This window comes from Peromyscus maniculatus, chromosome 8 (genome assembly GCF_049852395.1).
Source record: "Peromyscus maniculatus bairdii isolate BWxNUB_F1_BW_parent chromosome 8, HU_Pman_BW_mat_3.1, whole genome shotgun sequence".
Lineage (NCBI taxonomy): Eukaryota > Metazoa > Chordata > Mammalia > Rodentia > Cricetidae > Peromyscus > Peromyscus maniculatus.
In genome coordinates this window covers 36,173,611-36,194,297 of record NC_134859.1, presented here as the reverse complement: position 1 = coordinate 36,194,297, position 20,687 = coordinate 36,173,611, and the positions used below count along the sequence as shown (strand labels likewise).

The window sequence follows — 20,687 nt, the reverse complement described above, 5'->3', positions numbered from 1 at the left end:
ATTTACATTAGGCCTCTCTATATTACATATTCACAATGGGACTCTGTATTACATATTTACAGTGGAACTCTGTATTACATATTTACAGTGGAACTCTGTATTACATATTTACAGTGGAACTCTATTACATATTTACAGTGGAATTCTGTATTACATATTTACAGTGGAACTCTCTGTATCACATATTTACAGTAGAACTCTGTATCACATATTTACAGTGGGACTCTGTATTACATATTTACAGTGGAACTCTCTGTATTACATATTTACAGTGGAACTCTCTGTATCACATATTTACAGTGGAACTCTCTGTAACACATATTTACAGTGGAACTCTCTGTATCACATATTTACAGTGGAATTCTGTATTACATATTTACAGTGGAACTCTGTATTACATATTTACATTAGGACTCTGTGTATTACATATTTACAGTGGAACTCTGTATTACATATTTACAGTGGAACTCTGTATTACATATTTACAGTGGAACTCTGTATTACATATTTACAGTGGAACTCTGTAGTACATATTTACAGTGGAACTCTCTGTATTACATATTTACAGTGGAACTCTGTAGTACATATTTACATTAGGACTCTGTGTATTACATATTTACATTGGGAGACTCATATATATTTACATTGGGGGACACTTATATATTTACATTGGGACTCTCTGTGTTATATATTTACAGTGGGACTCTGTTACATATTTATATGGGGACTCTCTGTGTTACATATTTACATTGGGACTCTGTGTTACATATTTACATTCAGACTCTGTGTTACATATTTACATTCAGACTCTGTGTTACATATTTACACTGGGACTCTATATTTACATTGGGACTCTCTGTATTACATATTGCATTGGACTCTTATGTTATATATTTAGTAACTTTCCCTTATATACTTATAAAGCTCTCAACCAAACCTAGAAACGATCACTAATCAACATGCCAGAAATAATAGATGATTAAATAAAATCACATGACTTGATGTGATACATAGTTCTATTTACAGGCATTTGTGAGCTTAATGTTCAAATTAAGAAAACAGGAACAATATTATACATTTAAAAGCAAAATTACTACACCCAGCTATCCAGGCTTCACTGCTAGTCAGCACTTCTGTGCTGAAACATTAAGAAAAAGGGCTGTTTTAACCACACATGAGTCTGGGATTCCCTGAATTTTCATCGGCTGTATTTTCTAGTCTACAGCTAACAGGTTCCTCTCCTTTAGCTGGTGCATTTCTTGTTTTCTAAAAACAAACAGGAAGTGGTGAGTCACTGGCTAAGGGAACTCAAGCTGACACAAAATACCTGTACTCTGCACTACAGGCTGCTTCATAAGGACCTAGGGAGACTGGTGGCAGGAGACTAACCCCTCCTCACAAACAGGGCTCTTTTCTCTCTTGCCCATGCTACCCATTCACAGTCATGCAGGGGTCCTTCTGGTCAGAGTCCCTTCAGTGTGCACCTACATTATGTCAATGGATTGCTAAGTCTCCTGGAAGGGTTTACTACCCGTCTAGGAAATGCTTGGATCTGATGAAGTAATTAAAAATCCAAGCCAATGGAAGGGTCAGACTAGACCACATGAGTTGCTACTCCCTGTCTTCTGGGCTTCGTTTGTTTGGGGTGCTGTAGACCAAGCTCATGCCGGATGAGCCCCAGCAGCTTTACTCCTAGATGCTACCCCATGTTTCAATATTCTCTCAAACTATAAAACAAACTACAGACTGAAAATTTAGAGGAAAGATTTTGAGATAGGGTCTTACTATGAACCTCTGGCTGGCCCGGAACTCACTCTGTAGACCAGGCTGTCCTTGGAACTCATAGTGACCCACCTGCCTCTGTCTCTCAAGTGTTCTCTGCCTCTCAAGTATGGAGATTAAGGGCATGTGAAACCATGCACCACTAAGGAAAGTATTTTAATTTTACATATATTTATTCTGTGTGTGCATGAATGTGTGTCATGATGTTCATGTCAGGGTCAGGGGCTGACTTGTGGGGCCTGGTTCTTTTTCTATGACGTCAGTTCTGGGGCTGGACCTCAGGTCTTCGGGCTTGGCAGCGTCTTTACTCACTTTATTTCACCAGCTCAGAAACCTTCTTAATTCTGACACTGACTCACTAAACTGTGCTCGGACTAGTTACAGCTACAAACTCACGCTGTGTCTGCATCTCGGTGGATAAGCTCTGAGCAGCACTGACAGACAGCTCCTGGTGTTTCTAATAACTGCAACTGGTTTCGGTTACTCTGCTTTCACGGCTGCCTTTTCAGGAATTCTACACCATGTAAACACCTGAGAGCACTGTTTTGATTCATCTTTCCCTGCATGTATATGTGGGTTTGGTCTCTGAGCCTCTCATGGAATAGCAGGTGAAACATCACAACTCTCTTCAAACCCAGGAGCCCTAATTCACCCAATTAGTTAACCTATCTATCTTCAAACGGTATGCTATGCAGGCTTCCAGGACATGAGTACATCCTTCAGTGCACAAGCTTAAAGGATCTTGTGACTTATAACAAACTACAAGATGCTCACTAATGGCTTTGCTCTTCAATAACAGAGCTGGTTCTGCAAAGTAGATTGTGACATAGATAAGAAGTCCTGGGACTGTCAAAGCTGTACCTCAAATGTCCCCATGAAAATGCCTCCTTATAGGGTTTCAGAAAAAAATATGCATATATGGCTCCTTTGTTTTTCTGATACGAAGTCTCAAAGTCACTGAAGATGACCTCGAATTTCTGACCCTTCTGCCTCTACCTCCCAAGTGCTGGGGAGAGATCTATACTGCCACACTTGGTTTATGTGGAGCCAGGGCCTTGTCAATGCTAGGCCAGCACACTACCAACTGAGCTACAGTCCCTCCCCAGCCCTCCATAGTTTTAATTCACTCAATTTTCTTTAATAAAGCAGGAATATCTTTATCATGAATTCAAATGTAGTCACTTTTATTTGTAATGGGGATAATAAAATTGATAGATTATGCATGGAGATGACCTCACTAGGGAATCCAAGGCCACACGTATGCTGAGACTCAGTGATTGTCAGTTCAGTCTCCTTCCCTTCAGAGGAAGCATTCAGATGGATGCTGATAACTACAAGATTCCAAATAAAATCCAGCAATAGCTGTGGTGGGTGGGCATTGGAGCCGACAGCAGGTATTTGTGAAAGCAGGACCAGATTCAGGGAACAAAGACTGTAAACACGAAGGAAACAGAAGGGAAGAAGCCAAAGGCAAACACAGCTGGGACAGCAGCCAGCCACAAGCGTCCCATGGCACGGGTCACCTGAACAAGGCTGGACGAGGACTATAACACAGCTACCATTGTCCTGGGTGCTGTCTGCATATTCTGATCACGAACAGTTCAAACGAGGGCTGTGCTTACTGCTTCAAAAACTAACACTTAGTACATAAATAACTGGGTATGGGGTTACAAGCCTTTAATCCCAGCACTGGGGAAGCAGAGGCAGGCAGATCTCTGTGAGTTTGAGGCCAGCCTGGTCTACATAAGTGAGTTCCAGTCAGCCAGAACTACATAGTAAGACCCTGCCTCAAAAAACCCAAAAAACATGCAAATAAAAGAAAATAAAAACAGACCTGTTCTAGAGTTTCAAGATTATAAAAGTTTTAATTTTTACAAAACTTTCCAATAGCAAAAGCAACTAAATTCAAGCACCGAGTACAACATTCTATAAATAGTATAAAATGTTTACCTCTTGTTTTTCTTGATTTGGGTCCACAGTAAGTAAAGTTGGTATTTTAGGTGGATCTGTTTTCTTTGACTCTCTCTTCAGCACTTTTATCTGTTTAACTTTTTGCAAAATAAAAAGAGAGAGAGAGAGAAAAGAAGAAGAAGAAAACATAATTTGTTGGCCCTGCCGGCCCACCTAGAAACCATTCTTTTAAGCAGTGCAGATAGGCACCCTAACAGCTAGTCAGCCCACGTCTGAAGTTAGCTGCAAAGGCACTGAGTAGCTGTGAGCTGGAAAATATGGTACGCTTTGTTTTTGATCTCACAAAGGCATGTCTGTTCTTTCTACTGAGTGGCCCTCACAGGGCACACGTTCTACACCTTGCTACTGCGCCCCATCTCACCAGGTCTCTGTCCTCACATCAACACATTTCATTTTAAGATAAATATCTGTTTAATTTTTATTACATTCTATTTGGGGGGTGGGGCCCGTCCTCTCCTTCTACAATGTGATTCCCATGACCAAACTCAGGTCACCAAGGCTTAACATCAAATGCCTTTACCTGCTAAGCCATCTCATCAGCCCTTAAATTAAATCTTAAGGTGACAATGAATTTTAAATTTATAAAATCTACCAAATCCCAGCATGCCCAAAGCATCTATAACAATTTTGGGCAAACAACCAGGGAAGGTACTTTACCATAGGCTATACACTGAACCAAATTCACCTTTTTCAAATTCTGCCCCAGCATCTCAAGCTAATAAAACATTTACCCTTTGGAGCTGTCTTTACCTTTCTTTAAAATTATCTCTATTAAGTCAGGCAGTGGTGCACCCTTAGTCCCAGCACTCTAGAGGCAGAGGCAGGGGGATCTCTGTGAGTTTGAGGCCAGCCTGGTCTACAGAGTGAATTCCAGGACAGCAGAGACACATAGTGAAACCCTGTCTAAAACAAAACAAAACAAACGTCTGACCCTTAATTATAAAAGAAAAAATCTCATAATGGGATTTGCTTTTTCAAAGCAAATTACTACCTTGTAAAAGGTCACATGTAAGCTTCCTTACATCCATCCCTTACCTATGTCATCCCCAGAGCTTTGTGGAGCTGTGCACCACCAGGTACCCACCTTCCGTTCCTTTCATTTCCTTTGCCTGTATTGTGAATGGCAGTTCAGGGAAATGGAATTCTTTCCGGTCGCATCTGGAAAAATTCAGCTTTCTTTTGTTTCCACTAGCCATTTGATCACTCTGACTTGTTCGATCATTAAATATGCCTTTCTCCACCTGGCTCTAGACAAACAAGTACCAGTTAGCATGAAGAACCATGTGAAGGGGCTGGAGAGATGGCTCAGGGGTTAGGAGCACTGGCTGCTCTTCCAGAGAACCTGGGTTCAATTCCCATTACCCACATGGCTCAAAACTGTAACTCCTGTTTCAGGAGATCTGACACCTTCACACCAATACACATAAAATAAAGTTAAAATATTTTTAAAAAAATCATGTGAAACTAACTGTAAAATCACAAACCAGCGATTATCTTAATAATTAAGAAGTAGAACAGAACAAAATTTTGGTAGATATGCTTGCAGTCCCAGCACTTGGGAGATAGGCAGAAGGATCACTAGTTCAAGAACAGCCTAAGGTAGATAGTAAAAGCCTGTTTTAAAGAAAACAGAAGCAAAAACAAACACACAAACCAAAAGAATAGGGCACTACTCCATACAAGAAGACCAGATTCCCAGGGAAGTTTCCCAAGCAAGGTTTTTAGTCCTTACTATTCTTGATTTTGAGAATCACAGAGTGAGTGAGTGAGTGAGTGAGTGAGTGTGTGTGTGTGTGTGTGTGTGTGTGTGTGTGTGTGTGTGTGTGTGTTTCAAGACAGGGTTTCTTTGTGTAGCTTTGGCTGTTCTGGAACTTGCTCTGAAGACCAGGCTGGCATTGAACTCAGTGATCTGTCTGACTAAATGTGTGCTCCACCACCACCCAGCTTTTTTATTTTGTTTTGTTTTTTCAAGACAGGGTTTCTCTGTATAGCCCTGGCTGTCTTGGAACTCAATCTGTAGACCAGGCTAGCCTCAAACTCACAGAGCTCTGCCTGCCTCTGCCTCCCAAGTGCAAGGATTAAAGGTGTGCACCAGCACCACCAGCACCACCAGCACCACCAGCACCACCACCACCACCACCACCGCCTGACCTCTTTTTTCTTTTTTTTGAGTTAAGGTCTCCTGTAGCCCATGCTGGCCTCAAACTTACAAAGCAGTCGAGGCTTGACCTCCTGATTCTTCTAACTCCACCGACATTATAGGTGCGCACCACCACACCTGGCTCAGGCCAAGCTAGGGATGAAGCTCAGGACCCTGACAGCAGAGCTACCTTCAGAGCTCTCTAAAGTCTCCGTAGCGGTAAAATGGCTCAGGGGGTACAGATGCTTGTCATCAAACCCTGTGATTTGGGCTCCATCCCTGGGAGCCACAGAGTAGAAGAGCAGCTGACTCCTACAGATTGTTTTCTGGCCTCCCCATGAATGTCCCTCTCCCAAAATAAATGAATGCAATAAAAAACTTCTCTAAAACAGGGAATACTTTCCAGTGTAACATGCAGCACCACATCATGCAAATGCACCCTAGTGTACTTCTGAAACTATCAGCTCTTGCATAGGTTTGTGTTTTCTATATTTTATTTTTTAAAATTTATTTATCATGTATAGTGTTCTGCCTGCATGTGTCCTTGTAGGCCAGAAGAGGGCACCAGATCCCATTACAGGGTGGTTGTGAGCCACCATGTGGTTGCTGGGAATTGAACCCCGATCCTCTGGAAGAGCAGTCAGTGCTCTTAACTGCTGAGCCATCTCTCCAGTCCCTATATTTTATTTATTTATTTTGAGCCAGGGTCTCACTATGTATGTACAGAACTTGATCTGTAGACCAGGTTTGCCTTGAACTCAAGAGATCATCCTGCCTCTACCTTCTGAGTGCTGGGATTAAAGGCATGCACCACCACACTCGGATATTTTCAATTTTATATTATTATAAATAATGTTGTGCCTCAAATGTAATAAACTGATTATACTATTAAAGAAATGATGAGCAAAAAAAGAAAGACATGGTTAGCATTTCTAGGGCAAGGAAACTTCATCTATTTGGCAAGTGTTTTTAATCCATAAAGATAGTTTTGGAAGAGAAAAACACAAGTCTTGTGATTTGGAAAGGTCGAAGTCACATGTTAGTAAACGGGGCTGGGGAGGAGGGTCCGGGGTGAAGAGCAGTTGCTGAGGACCTGGGCTCAGGTCTCAGCACCCAAATGTGGCTCACAGCCATGCATAACTCTAGTTCCAGGGAACCAATACCCTCTTCTGGTCTCCACAGGCACAAGTAGGTATTCACATATAAAATAAAATAAATAAATCTTAAAAGAAAATTTTGAAAAAAGAAAGTGAGACAAACCCAAATCATGAAGCCTGAGGAGAAGCACGAGGGAAATCATGGTCTACTTTCAGGAAGAAAAGAGGGGCCGGGGCAGCGATTCTCAGTGAGCACTCATTTAGTGCATGCAAAGCCTTGGACTTGTCCTGGCACAGGAAAAGGAAGAAGGAGAAAAAGGGAGAGAGATAGGGGAGGTTGGAAGGAAGATTTTTAACGTGAGAATTTAAGAGAAAAAAGGTAGATAATGTTTAAAGAGGTCATGTTTATTAATCAATTTATTCATTCCCTGTATGTGTGTGTGTACATGTTCATATGTGTGTACATGTGTGTGTGGGTATATCTGCATGTCTTTCTGGGTAGCTCTTCATCTTATTTTTGAAGACAGTGTTTCTTGTTACACCTGTAGCTCACTAATTGGGCTAGACTGGGATGCCAGAAAAGGCCTAAGGTTCCTCCTCCCCGACTCCCCAGGGTTAGGGTCACAGGCCTGTACTGCTGTGCCCAGCTTTGTACAAGGGTGCTGTGGACCCAAACCCTGATCCTCATGCTTGCTTGCCTAGCTCTTTACTGACTGACATTTCCCCAGCCCAAGTCCATATTTTAATGACTAGCATCTTGCCTTACTTGCGTGGGACCTGTGTCCTCTTGTCTGCTATTAGACAAAGTTTGTCCAATGACTTGTGAAGAAGTGCGTCTCTTTTTTGCTCTTTCAGTTAACCTATGAATTAAAAATAAAGGAGAAGTTACTAGAAGCCCCCAGAATTGCCCTTGCTTTAGCTTTAAGAACAAGTAAGTTATAATAGACGGACCTGGCTGCAAACACGTATAACCCTGACATTTAAGTGGCTGGTGCAGGGCTGTTAACTTAAGGACAGCCTGTGCAGCAGAACCAGACTGTAGCTTATGAGAAAGAAAAGGGTTTATACCACGGTGCTGTTAGAACACTGAGTGCCCAAAAGTTCTTACGTCCTCAGAACTCCAGAGACAGAACAGCTACCGCATGGCTAACTGCCGGTGAAAATATGTCCTGAAGCTACACTTGCGGCCCATCTGCTCCCTTGGATCTGCTCTAAACTTGGCTCATTTAACCTCTGAAGTTCTCAGCTGTTGCCTGAGACTGGCTTACAACCATGCTTACTGGAGTGTGGCTCGGGGGTCACCTTAAGAACACCTTGGATTACTGCAGTCTAAGGCCTGATGTACCTTTGGACTAGACAGACGTGTCCACTGGTCTACATCTACAGGACCACTCATCCTCACAACCTGTAGCCTGAATCAGTCTGTGAGAATCTAGTTGAGTTAATGCCCCTCACAGCGTAAGTTTGCACAGAGACCTGATGTCTTCACTGTTCATTCCCAGTCCCCAGATGAAGCAGATTCAGTATCAGTCTCTCAATCTACAACAGGAGCTAATTGAAAACTGGCCTGATAGAGCATTTTCCTACCAAAACATTTAACATTGAAAGGTGACTTGCTGGGAAGGACTAATTTTGGAGCATCCTTTTTCCATTGAGAGAAGCTGCTGTGAGGCAGAAATAAAGCTTACCCTGCAGTACTGAGTGCTACGGCTAATAGGCTTTGTCCTCCAGTGGTCCACATACTGGAAGCTTGGTCCCAGTGGGCAGAGTGCAGAGGAGTGGAGCCTGTAAGTGGTGAGGACTCTCACAAAGGAGGTGACTAACTCTCAAGAGGGATTGATGACTTTTCTCCTCAGGAGGCATCCCTGCACGTGAAGGCTGCTCCGCAAAAGAGGGTCTTTATAAAGCGTCCTGGCATCTCCCCTGGCCGCTCTCCCTCGTTTACACACACGCCACTCCTACATGGGCTCAGTTTCCTGCTTCCCTCTCTGCTGTGCTGTGACACAGACAAGGAGCCCTTGCCAGAGCGGTAACACCATGCTGCTGGACTCTCCAGCCACCATCACCACGAGCCAAGCACGCCTCTCTTCTTCACAAAGCACCCTATGTCTCAGTTCTTGTCACAGCATCCTAAGTGCAATAACAGAGCAAGACACATGGGGGCCGACACCTAAGTCAAATCACCCTTTTCTCTTCAAATAGAAGGTATTTTTCTTTTCAAAAGATATTCCAGGGCTGGAGAAATGGCTCAGTAGTTGAGAACACTGGCTGCTCTTCCAGAGGACCTGGGTTCAATTCCCAACACCCACATGGTAGCTCACAGCTGTCTGTAATTCCAGTTCCAGGTGACCTGATGCCTTCATACACACATACAAGCAGGCAAAACACCAATGCACATAAAATAAAAATAAATTAAGTCATTAAAAAAAGATATTCCAGGCTCAGCAGCTAAGAGTGAGTATTGTCCATGCAGAGGACCTGGGTTCAGTTCCCAGTGGTGGCTCAGAACTGCCTCTAACTCCAGCTTCAGGGGATCTGATGCCCTGTGGCCTCCACAGACCCTGAATGAATGTGGTACACATAAATATACTCAGGGACACATACAAACATAAAATAAAAATTTAAAGCTATGCCAAAGACACCAGTGAACAATTAGACAGAATCTAAGTTGGTTGTGGTGGTACACATCTCCAATCCAGTCACCGAAGAGGCTGAGACTGGCAGACCATGTGTAGGAGGCCAGCTTGGGTTACAAAGCCAAGTTCTAGCCTAGTTGGGCTCTGTGGCAATTTGTCTTTAAAAAAAAAATTAAATACCTATATAGCTAAGAAAAAACTTATCATATGGCACTCCCCAAAACTACTCAGTGAATGCCCTCCTCCATGATGGTAATTTCAACAGATCTTTTTCCAATTCAGTCTCCACTGACATCACAGAAGTAATTCTGAAATGCCATCAGACAGGAAGCTGCTTTACTTGGGCCTCTCTCTCCTCTGCTCCAGCTCACCGTGAACTGGGGTGGGAGAGGTTGGAGTTGAGGTTCGCAGCCATCAGATTACTGCTCGTCAGGTTGATGGGTGGCATTATCATACAGCCCCCAGCATGGGGGGCTTCTTTGACTCCGTCAGAGTTCGTGGTGGGGTTGACAGGGTTTGGCACTTCGGTGATGGCAGGCTTTCTGTCCTGAGACGAGCTGTGCGTGTCATCGGCTGGGCCCTGCTGGCGGTGGTCCCCTTCACACTCGATCTTTTTCAGGTCTGGGACATCTCCTTTCCCTCCCTTGACTTTAATAACTCGGACTTTGATCTCCTTGGGCCTTTTGTCTTTGTCCATTTCCTGAAATAGGTACGTTGAGAGTCTGAGTCATGACAGGCCTAACTAGGACATAACTAGACAGGCTGAAACAAAAGGCTAGGCGCAGCTCACCTTTCCATAAAGTGACGTGTTTCCATAAAGCAGCGTGTTGGTAAAAACTGGTTTCCCCTCATCTCTGACAGGTTCGTTTTCTTTAAAATTCTCTCTTGGCTTTATGAAGGAATTAACCTTTGCTTCTTGTAACAATTTAGCTCTCAGCTCTGGTATGAATCTGATGAATCAAGCGATATTTACCCATCATCTTTTAACTTACATGGTTTATCTTACTAGAAGCATTTTTCAAGCATAAACAATGCTTTATAATAACTGACATCAAGAGATGGCACTATTTGATTTGTTTTGTGACTGGATATCACTGTATAGCCCAAGTTGGTGCCATGCATAAAATCCTTCTGTCTCAGCTTCCTGGGTGCTAGGATGACAGGCATCACCATACCATACTTGCCCAAGATCGTGTAAATATTTACTTAACAATAATTGTGGACATTTTGCTAGGGAAATTTACCACATAAAACTTACAAAACAGGCCGGGCGGTGGTGGCGCACGCCTTTCATCCCAGCACTTGGAGGCAGAGCCAGGCAGATCTCCAAGTTGGAGGCCAGTCTGGTCTCCAAATAGAGTTCCAGGACAGCCAGGGCTACACAGAAATCTTGTCTCAAAAAACAAAACAAAAACAAAAACAAACAACAACAACAACCCAAGGCAGGTGGATCTCTGTGAGGTCCAGGCCAGCCTGGTCTACAAAGCTAGTTCCAGGACAGCCAGGGCTACATAAAGAAACCGTCTCGAGAAAGAAAACAAAAACAAACTTACAGAACAGACTTTCATTAGATTCCCTTTGAGATGTGAATTTAATGAAATGTCAATTTGGGTTGTGATAGAGAAGCTGTTTGTATCTCTGGATTTACATAGAGCTTGTTTTCCAAAACTCAGGCAGCTCACAACTGCCTGTAGCTCTACCTCCAGGGGATCTACTGTTCTTCAAACTTCCACAGGCACCCACACACATGTGCACATACACATACATAAAAAGAAAACACACCCTTAATTCTTGTATTAAATATGTCCTCTGATCTGAGATAAGGCTACAATTGTAGAATGGGATCTTGGTACACTGCCTACAATCCCATGTCCTTGTAATGAATGCTAGCTGCAATTACTTGCATTAAATCTCTCACCCATGTCACCTGCCAGACTACCATGTACCTGATCAATACCTGGTGCAGTAACTGTTAACTTTTTGTGAAGCTGAATATTTGTGGTTTGCAACATTATTCTACCTAGCAATTCCCCTTCTAGAAAGAGCACACATGCTTACTTCTCAATAAATCCATCTCTAGTAAAGTAATCATGATGCAAAAGATCAGTAGATGATGTCCTCTCCGCAGGGTCAATTTGTAAACAAGCCTGGAAGAGAAAAAGGTTTAATACAAGATGAGCTTTGGGCTCTGCTCTAAAATTAAGTCTTTAATAGGTAAAAAACTGATTTGACACATGACAAAGTAATTTTTCAGTGCTAACAGAATAGGCAAGTTTCCTTTTCTTTCCTTCCTTTCTTTCTTTTCTTTTGTTGTTGTTGTTGTTTTATGGAGACAGGGTTTCTCTGTGTAATAGCCCTAGCTGTCCTGAAACTCACTTTGTAGACCAGGCTAGCCTCAAATTCACAGAGATCTGCCCAAAATATACAGATTTCTAATAGTTAAGTTCTGACAATCTATTTACCTAAGAAATTTACTCTCACAAAACTTATTTTAAAAGTTATATTTTATATGTGCATGCCACAGGCACATGGGGGGTGGTGCAGAGAACAACTCTGTTATTGGTTCTCTCCTGAGACCTTGTGGGATCTGGGGATTAAATTCAGGTCAATAGGCCTGCATTAAAGTGCCTCTATCAGCTGCCACCTAACCAGCCAGTGAAACTTTTATTACAGGTTAAAAGTTATATGATCCTAGCCAAAATAAAATCAGCCTGCTCATGCTATAATTAACAGAAATTAGGAACTGAGGGTATAGTTTAGAGGTAGTGTGCTGGCCCACCACACAAGGCTCTGGGTTCAATCCCCAGAATCTCTCTTACACACAAGCAGTAATAAAATCATAAAGTTGCATTAGGTTAACAGAAATAATTTAGCTTTGCTCTTCTGTCAGCCCTTTGTGGGGGAGAAGTTCACAGGGAATAATTTATATTGTGCAGATCTAGAAGCATGATCAGTGATTGGTCAAATGGGGATTTGAACCTGTATCAGCTGGCTCCTAATGCTGCACCCTTTGTGGCCTAAGGAAGCTCAGTGAATACTGCAACTCTCAGGCCTCTGAAAGCCCAGCATTAAAGCAGCTCTTCTGGAGCTGGAGAGATGGCTCAGCAGTTCAGAGCACTCTCCAGAGGAGCTGGGTTCAATTCCCAGCACTCAAATGGCAGCTCACTCCAGTCCCAGGGGCTCCACCCCTCTCTCTGGCCTCTGCAGGCACTACACACATGATGCACACACATACAGGCAGGCAAAACACAAACATACATAAAATAAAGTTGTTTTTTTAAATCAGTGATCGGCTCTTCTGTGTCTCTCTGCCTTGGGAATGCCTCAGCTGAGGAGACAACCAAAACCCAAAGGCAACTCATGGGACAAGTTATGAAAAGGAAGCTGCTCACAATGACCCACAGGCCACTAAATACCCAGACTGTCACGACAGAGCACCACTCTTTAGGACAATGGCCACAGGATTTGACTGAAAGGCATGTGCTTTATAAAATGCATTCTCGCCGGGCGGTGGTGGCGCACGCCTTTAATCCCAGCACTCGGGAGGCAGAGGCAGGCGGATCTCTGTGAGTTCGAGGCCAGCCTGGTCTCCAAAGCGAGTTCCAGGAAAGGCACAAAGCTACACAGAGAAACCCTGTCTCGAAAAACCAAAAAAAAAAAAAAAAAAAAATGCATTCTCGGTCTGCGAAAAGGCCCTTTCCCGGTACTTCTCCACAGTCTGCTGTCCTGTGAACACTCCAGGAGACCAAGCCCTGTAGACGTTAAGTCTTTTAACTTCATTTATTGTAGGGCAGGAGGCATGCCATGGCGCATGTGTGGAAGTGAGAGGACAGCACTGTGCAGTTGGCTTTGTCTCCCCACCTTTAGGTGGGTTCCGGGAAGAAACTGGGGTTAGCAGGCTCGCACAACAAGCACTTTGACATGCCGACCCATCTTGCTGGCCCCGGCCTAAGATCTTACGTAGAAGGACCGGAATGAAGATACAGAAGGTCTTCTGCTATCTTCCAAGTGCACAGTACGAACTACAGTTCTATAGCTCTGCTGCACACAGTGCACACGGGGTTAGAAGTGCTGGCGAGAAGGGAGACTGCACGTCACATGGAGAAATTCAAGTGGAACTGAGTGTGCATGTCTGTGTGGTGCATGTGTTCATGTGTGCAGCTGCGTACACAAGTGTAAAGACCAGAGGTTGATGTCAGGTGTCTTCCTCCATCACTTTCCACCTTAATTTTTTGAGATCGTCTCTCACTGAACCAGAGGTTCACCAGCTCAGCCAGAAAGGCCGGCCAGCAAGCCTGGGGGTCCTCCTCTCTCCACTTTCTCAGTCCTGAGATTACTGGTGCACACCACTGCCCCAGCTTTTTACGTAGGTTCTGGAGGACAGAATTCAGGTTCCCACGTCTACAAGGCAAACAACTACCAACTGAGCCAAGAGCCACTTTTTAGAAGATACTTCATTTTATTTGTTCTGAAATTCCAGAAACCATGTTTAAGAACTTCACATTGGGGCTGGAGAGACACCTCGGGGATTAAGAGCCAGGCAAGGTGGTGATGGTGCAATCTTTAATCAGAACACTACAAAAGGCAGAGGCAGGTAGATACTGTCTGGAACTCCAATCCCAGGAGACCCAACACCCTCTTCTGGCCCCTGTGGTTATCAGGCACACGTGGTGCACAGACACACATGCAAGCAAAACAGCCACACATGTAAATCTAAAAATAAAAGTAAAAGGAGCTGTGTATTAGAAACTAGGACTCTACTACAGTCTGTAGTTTTTTGGGTTTTGTTTGTTTGTTTGTTTTACTCTTTGGGGGCCTGCCACCCAGTTTCCAAATAAATACACAGAGACTTACTCTTTCCTATGAATTCAGGGCCTTAGCTTGGCTTGTTTCTAGACAGCTTTTCTAACTTAAATTATCTTGTTTTTCTTCTTCTATGTTTATATTTTTAACCTCTCTTTATTCTATATATCTTTCTTTCTTACTCCGTGGCTGGCTGTGTGGCTGGGTGGCTGGCTCCTGGTGTCCTCCTCTCCTTCTCCTTTTCTCACCCCTCCTATTTATTCTCTCTGCATGCTAGCCCCACCTATCCTCTCTCCTGCCTAGCTATTGACCATTCAGCTCTTTATTAGACCAATCAAGTGTTTTAGACAGGTAAAGTAACACAGCTTTACAGAGTTAAACAAATGCAACATAAAAGAATGCAACACGTCTTTGCATCATTAAACAAATATTCCACAGCATAAATGAATGTAACACATCTTAAACTAACATTCCACAACAATGGTCATACAACACTCATCTAGAAATGAGCATCTTCACTCCTCCTGGTATAGGAAACCAGCTGGTTAGAGAAATAAAATAAGATTTGCTATTCATAATAAATCCACCTTATATTATTTGAATTTTGAACTGTGTTCATATGCTACTTAGTTTAAATAAAATTTAAAACTTAAAATAAGAAACAAGGGCTAGAGAGATGGCTCAGTTGGTAAAGTGCCATGTAAACCTAAGAACCTGAGTTTAGATGCTATGGCTGCATGGATCTGTAACCCAGCACCAGTGAAGAGGAGACATATGGATTATGTTCACTGGCCAGCAGCTCTAGGTTCACTGAAATGGATATCTCCCTCTCTCCTTCCTGTCTCCCTCCCTCTACCCACCATGCCGGGTACTGAACTCAGGGCCTTGTGAATGTTATTTAAGTATTGTATCCCTGAGCTATACCTAGAAAGAGATTCTATCTAAACGACAACAAAGCATGGGGAGCTTCAAGGAAAGACACCTACATTAACTTCTGACTTCTGGAGATGCAGGCATACAAGATGCCCTATGTGCACACACACTCATACTCTCAAGTATGTATACTACACACGCACAGCACAGCATTCGCTCACGCACACACACACACACACACACACACACACACACACACACACAGCTCTTAAATGTTTTTGTTTTCTCTACTTTGTGAATTTGGGTACTTGGTGTACTCTCAGCAACATTCAAATGATCGCTGCCAACAGATGCCTCTGCAGAAAGTTAGGACAGCACAGGACAAACAACAGCCCTAGCCTGGTAGACCAGATGCTGAAGGTGGTGGGAAACATGGAAAGTCCTTCAAGTGTTCCCAATTTTTCCCTCGGTATCTTAAATGTTAATTTCTCTCTATTAATTTCTATGTAGTATATAACGTGTTAGTATCACTTTAGGGGTCTTTCTGGAATCTCTTTCAAGTAATATTTTAAAATTGTATTATTGCTGGGAGTATGGCTCAGGGATAGAATGCTCGCCCAGCTGTGTGCTCCATTTCTAACACCAAAGAGAAGACAAGATTCCATGTTATTATGATTTCTGCAAATTCTTAGTTGTTCTTAATGTCTTAACATACATGAACTATCTCTGCCAGCAATCCGTTGAGCTTTGGGTATTTCTTTCTTGCATTCTTTGGGTGTTGAACTTGAGGAAGAACCACCCCGGCAAAGATGGGACTCTTGGAAAAGATATTGTGCAGGTGTGGCGTCAGGTTGCCTGAAACGATAACCAAGTGTCTGAGTCAGGAAACTGCTCTCAGTGGAGATTGCACGCCATTCGCTCTCAGTCATGAATGAGTGGAGAAGAGGAAGAAAAAAAAGAAAAGAAAGAAAAGAAAAGAAAAAGAAAGAAAAGAAGAAAAGGAAGAAAAAAGAAAAGAAAAAAAGAAAGAAAAAGAAAAGAAAGAAAAAGAAAAGAAAAGTTTACGGTTGAGGAACTATCTAAATGTGTCACGATAACAGAGGCTGGACGTTAGGGGCACAGCTCTGCAGTGGAGTGCTTGTTTAACAAGTGTAAGGCCCTAGGTTCAGTTTCCAACTCTGTTAAAAAAAAAATGAAGTTTTAAAAATTGAAGTTTCCGGGGAGTGGGGGGGGGGGGAATCTGTGGTTGTTATGTAAAGTGAATAGAAAAATTTTTAATAAAAAAAGAAAATCTATGTGACCCAAATAAATAAATAAGTTGAAGTTTCCTCCAGTAAGCTGCTGACAGGCAGCAAAATACATAAAACCATATGGTTCTTTTGTCCCCAAACTCTAAGGCATAATAAATACCTACCATCAAAAGAACTTTAAAATTGGACATGTTTCTCTACTTGATCTTAATAGTTTAACTGTCAAGTGTTCATTCTTACAGACTGAAACCTTACTCATAACAGCTAAAACAATAGAGCCAGGTGGTGGCAGTGCACAACTTTTTTTTTTTTTTTTTTAAGATTTATTTATTTATTTACTATGTATACAGCATGTCTGCCTGCAGGCCAGAAGAGGGCACCAGATCTCACTATAGATGGTTGTGAGCCACCATGTGGTTGCTGGGAAGTGAACTCCGGACCTCTGGAAGAACAGTCAGTGCTCTTAACCTCTGAGCCATCTCTCCAGCCTAGTAGCATACAACTTTTAATCCTAGCACTCAGGAGGCAGAGGCAGGCAGATATTTGAGTTCAAGGCCAGCCTGGTCTACAGAGCAAACAAAAACCACACAAACAAAAAACACAGTAAAGAGCTAGAGAGCTGGTTCAGTGGTTAAGAGCACTGGCCACAGAGGTCCTGAGTTCAACTCCTAGCACCCACATGGTGGCTCACAACCATCTATAGTGGAATCTGATGCCCTCTTCTGGCATGAAGTTGTACATGTAGGTAGAGCACTCATTGATAAAATAAGTAAGTCTTTAGCTGGGCGGTGGTGGCTCACACCTTTAATCCCAGCATTCAGGAGGCAGAGGCAGGTGGATTTCTGTGAGTTTGAGGCCTGCCTGGGCTACAGAGTGAGTTCCAGGAAAGGTGCCAAAGCTACACAAAGAAACCCTGTCTTGAAAAAAAAAAAACACAAAAGTAATTCAGAAACCAAAGTATTGTATAGAATAGTGATTCTCAACCTGTAGGCTGTGATCCCTTGGTGTTGTCCAACATCTACAATTCATCACAGCAGCAAAAGTACAGTTATGAAGTAGCAATGGAAATAATGTTATGGTGGTGGGTCACCACAACATGGGGAACTGTATCAAAGGGTTGCAGCATTACTAAGTTGACGAGCACTGGTGTAGAAGGAAGAAGACCAGCCACAGAGTGCAAAGAACTGTGAACACTCATGGAGACTAGGCTCTGGTACCATTCACCACCACTAATACTGTGCCGTAGAGCAAATCTCTTCGTCATTTATGGCTTGGTTCCCTCTGTAAGATGACAGGGTTAATGTCATCACCTCCAAGCTCTCTTCCAACACAGTCTCAGAACAGGGCTTTAAAAAGGCACATAAAGTGGATGCTTCAAGGCTCGATCTGACTTTTATTAATCTTAAATCATCCTCAATCAACGTTAATCCAGGTTCTACTGCTTTAATGACTGTTCACAGTGCCTTCTTCCTCAGAGTCCTGCAATTACGTGTTTATGAAGAGTTTTCCCGGCACACTTGGGGCTCCTCAAGCTCCTCCTTCAGACTGAAATATCATGTGCAAAGCTAATGACCAAAATGTCTAGGTAGTTATGGTGATCAGTGTAAATTGTCAACCTGGAAGCCTCTGGGGACACCCTGGGGAATTATCTTGATTACATTAATTGACCTCCTACTGTGGATGGCTCCCTGGCTGGGTCCAGGATTGTAGAAATGGAGAAAGGGAGCCAAGCAACATGAATGTATTTATTACTGTCTGTTCCTGATTGTGGGTGTGATGTAATCAGGTCAAGCTTCTGCTGTGACTTCGGCTCCATGATGGACTAGAACCTGGGGCTGTGAGCCAAAATAAACCTAATCTCCCTAAAGTTGCTTTATCAGAGCAACAAGAAAAGCATCTAAGACAGTAGTTAAAACAGATTGTAAAGTAATTAAACTCTTATCAAGTATACTTTCAAATTTTACTTTTCATCAGCTATATTACTGAACACATTATTTAGCTACATGGTTTTCTACTGTGGGGTTGTAGTGGTTGTTGATAAAGAGGATGACTTAAGGGGACTGGAAGAGATGGCTCAGGGGTTAAGGGCACTCTGCAGTTCCATAGGACCCAAGTTTGGTTCCCAGAACCCACCTCTGGTGGCTTACAGTTGACTGCTGTAACTCCAGCTCCAGGGGAGCCAACACCTCTGGTCTCTGGGCATCAGCACTTAAATGCACATACCCACACACAGATGCATACATATATACACAATTAAAACAAAATAGATCTTATTAAAAAGAAAATAATTTATTAGCAAATAATTGCTTTTCTATCTCAAATATTTTTAAAAAGCATCTGACTCAACTTTATTATTAAAAGCCCTTGTCTAAAGAGCAAGTATTTGCAGAGGCCAACTTTTAGTTCTAGAACAGCACAACTTTTAGAAAACTTGTAGTAGTGGGTGGGGTTGGAGACTTAACTCAGTGAAGGAGAGAACTACTCTACTTTTCTTAGCAGCAATGATTAACATGTGGCTTTGAGTTCCTGCAAGGAAAACATTATCTGTCAAAACCATTTTCTGCCTTCTTTACCAGCATGGAACCCCATCTGCCATCACCTGTCTCACAAGGTGCTTCCTCAGTGTTCACTCCCTAAACATGGGCACCAAGGATAACTGATGCAGTTACTTAGACACATAGCAGAGTATTTCAGTAATACCTACCTACTTTTAAAACAATCTTGTGGAGCAAATCCAAATCTGAACTGCTAGGAAGGTAGGGATTACCAGTGGCCATCTCAATGATCATACAGCCCAAAGCCCAGATGTCCACTGGTCTGAAAAAACAAAACAAACAAACAAACAAAGGAGTAAATTACTTTGTCAGGCACCAATATGTGTGATAACTAGTCTAAACACATTTTATATCAAATCAAAGCTAAAAGGGAGGAGGAGGGAAACTAAGGCAGATGAACATGATCAAACTGTATGTGCAAGAAAATGTCCTGATATATGCCATTATGCTATCTGATTAATACAGCCCCAAAGGGGGACAGCCACAAGTGATGGTGCATGTCTCAAGCTCAGCACTCGGGAGGCAGAAACAGGCGGATGGATATCTGTGGTTTTGAGGCCAGCTTGGTCTATATATTGAGTTCCAGGTCAGCCAAGGCTACACAGTGAGGCCCTGTCTCAAGACCAGTGGGGAGTGGGGGAGATAATGGTTAAGTGGTATTATTTACAAGTTTTCACTGTAGTATATTCACTAATTGTGAGACTGTGCTCCTTTTTGAGCCATCTAGAGCACAATTTTTTAAAAAATCATCACTTTCAGTCTTTATAAAGAAGACGTCACTTTTTCCAACAAACTTGGTAGATCCTATTTCAACACAGAATCATGCTAAATGACTGGAGAGTCTTTGGAGGGGTTGTCAAGATGGCTCAGCAGGCAAAGGTACTGGCCACTGGGTCTGAAAACTGAGCTGGATCCCAGGGACCCACATAGTTGGGAGGAACTGATTCCTGCAAGCTGTCCTCTGACCTCCACATGCATGCCATGGGCCCTACCCCATCATTAAATGAAATATAAATCATTTAACCGTTGCAGAACATCAACAGAGGAGACAGCCCTGCAGAGGTGTGGACAGACTGCTCAAGCAAGCCTGGACACAGTGTGAGGACATATGCGCAGGCCTCCAGCAGCTGCTGCAGCCATTAAACCCTCCAGTGTCAGCACAGGTGCCCAAAGCGTCTTCCGGTTACCTTCAAAGGTGTCCCTCTTCCTTGACCAAAGCCAGACACAGATGGCAGAGTGTCAGGAATAGAGGGAAAATGACACACCTGGGAGAAGCCAGGCAGGTCCCCAAAGTATACGTACTTTCCATAAGAGGTGTCTTTTAACACCAGTTCCGGAGCTCTGTACCAGCGTGTGGCCACATAGTCTGTGTACACATCTCCAGGAGCCGCTAGTGTCCTTGCAAACCCAAAATCACAGAGTTTAGTAATTCCTGACTGGGAGACTAAAATATTTTCAGGCTTTATATCTCGATGGATAATCTAAAAACAAACAGAAAATTTAATATATTAAAACAGGGTTTCCGTGCTCGCTTTGGGAGCACATATACTAAAACAGGGTCTCCTTTTATACAGAATCAA

General features: G+C 42.9%; 1 protein-coding gene across 50 annotated transcripts in view; it reads right to left on the bottom strand.

Annotated features, from left to right (window-relative positions):
• Cdkl3 (cyclin dependent kinase like 3) overlaps positions 1–20,687 on the bottom strand; it is an 87,725-nt gene that overhangs the window by 50,379 nt on the left and 16,659 nt on the right. For 35 of the 50 annotated variants that reach the window (XM_076578332.1, XM_076578331.1, XM_076578340.1 and 32 more), the window contains 9 exons: positions 20,410–20,588; positions 19,257–19,369; positions 16,018–16,157; positions 11,685–11,773; positions 10,417–10,576; positions 9,998–10,326; positions 7,757–7,850; positions 4,838–5,000; positions 3,733–3,830 (listed from right to left, as the gene is read on the bottom strand). In XM_076578332.1, coding sequence (XP_076434447.1) covers positions 3,733–3,830; positions 4,838–5,000; positions 7,757–7,850; positions 9,998–10,326; positions 10,417–10,576; positions 11,685–11,773; positions 16,018–16,157; positions 19,257–19,369; positions 20,410–20,588 — 1,365 coding nt within the window. Of the gene's footprint in view, positions 1–3,732; positions 3,831–4,837; positions 5,001–7,751; positions 7,851–9,997; positions 10,327–10,416; positions 10,577–11,684; positions 11,774–16,017; positions 16,158–19,256; positions 19,370–20,409; positions 20,589–20,687 lie in introns of all 50 variants that reach the window. The other 15 variants (XR_013053273.1, XR_013053276.1, XR_013053277.1 and 12 more) reach the window with 1 other exon arrangement.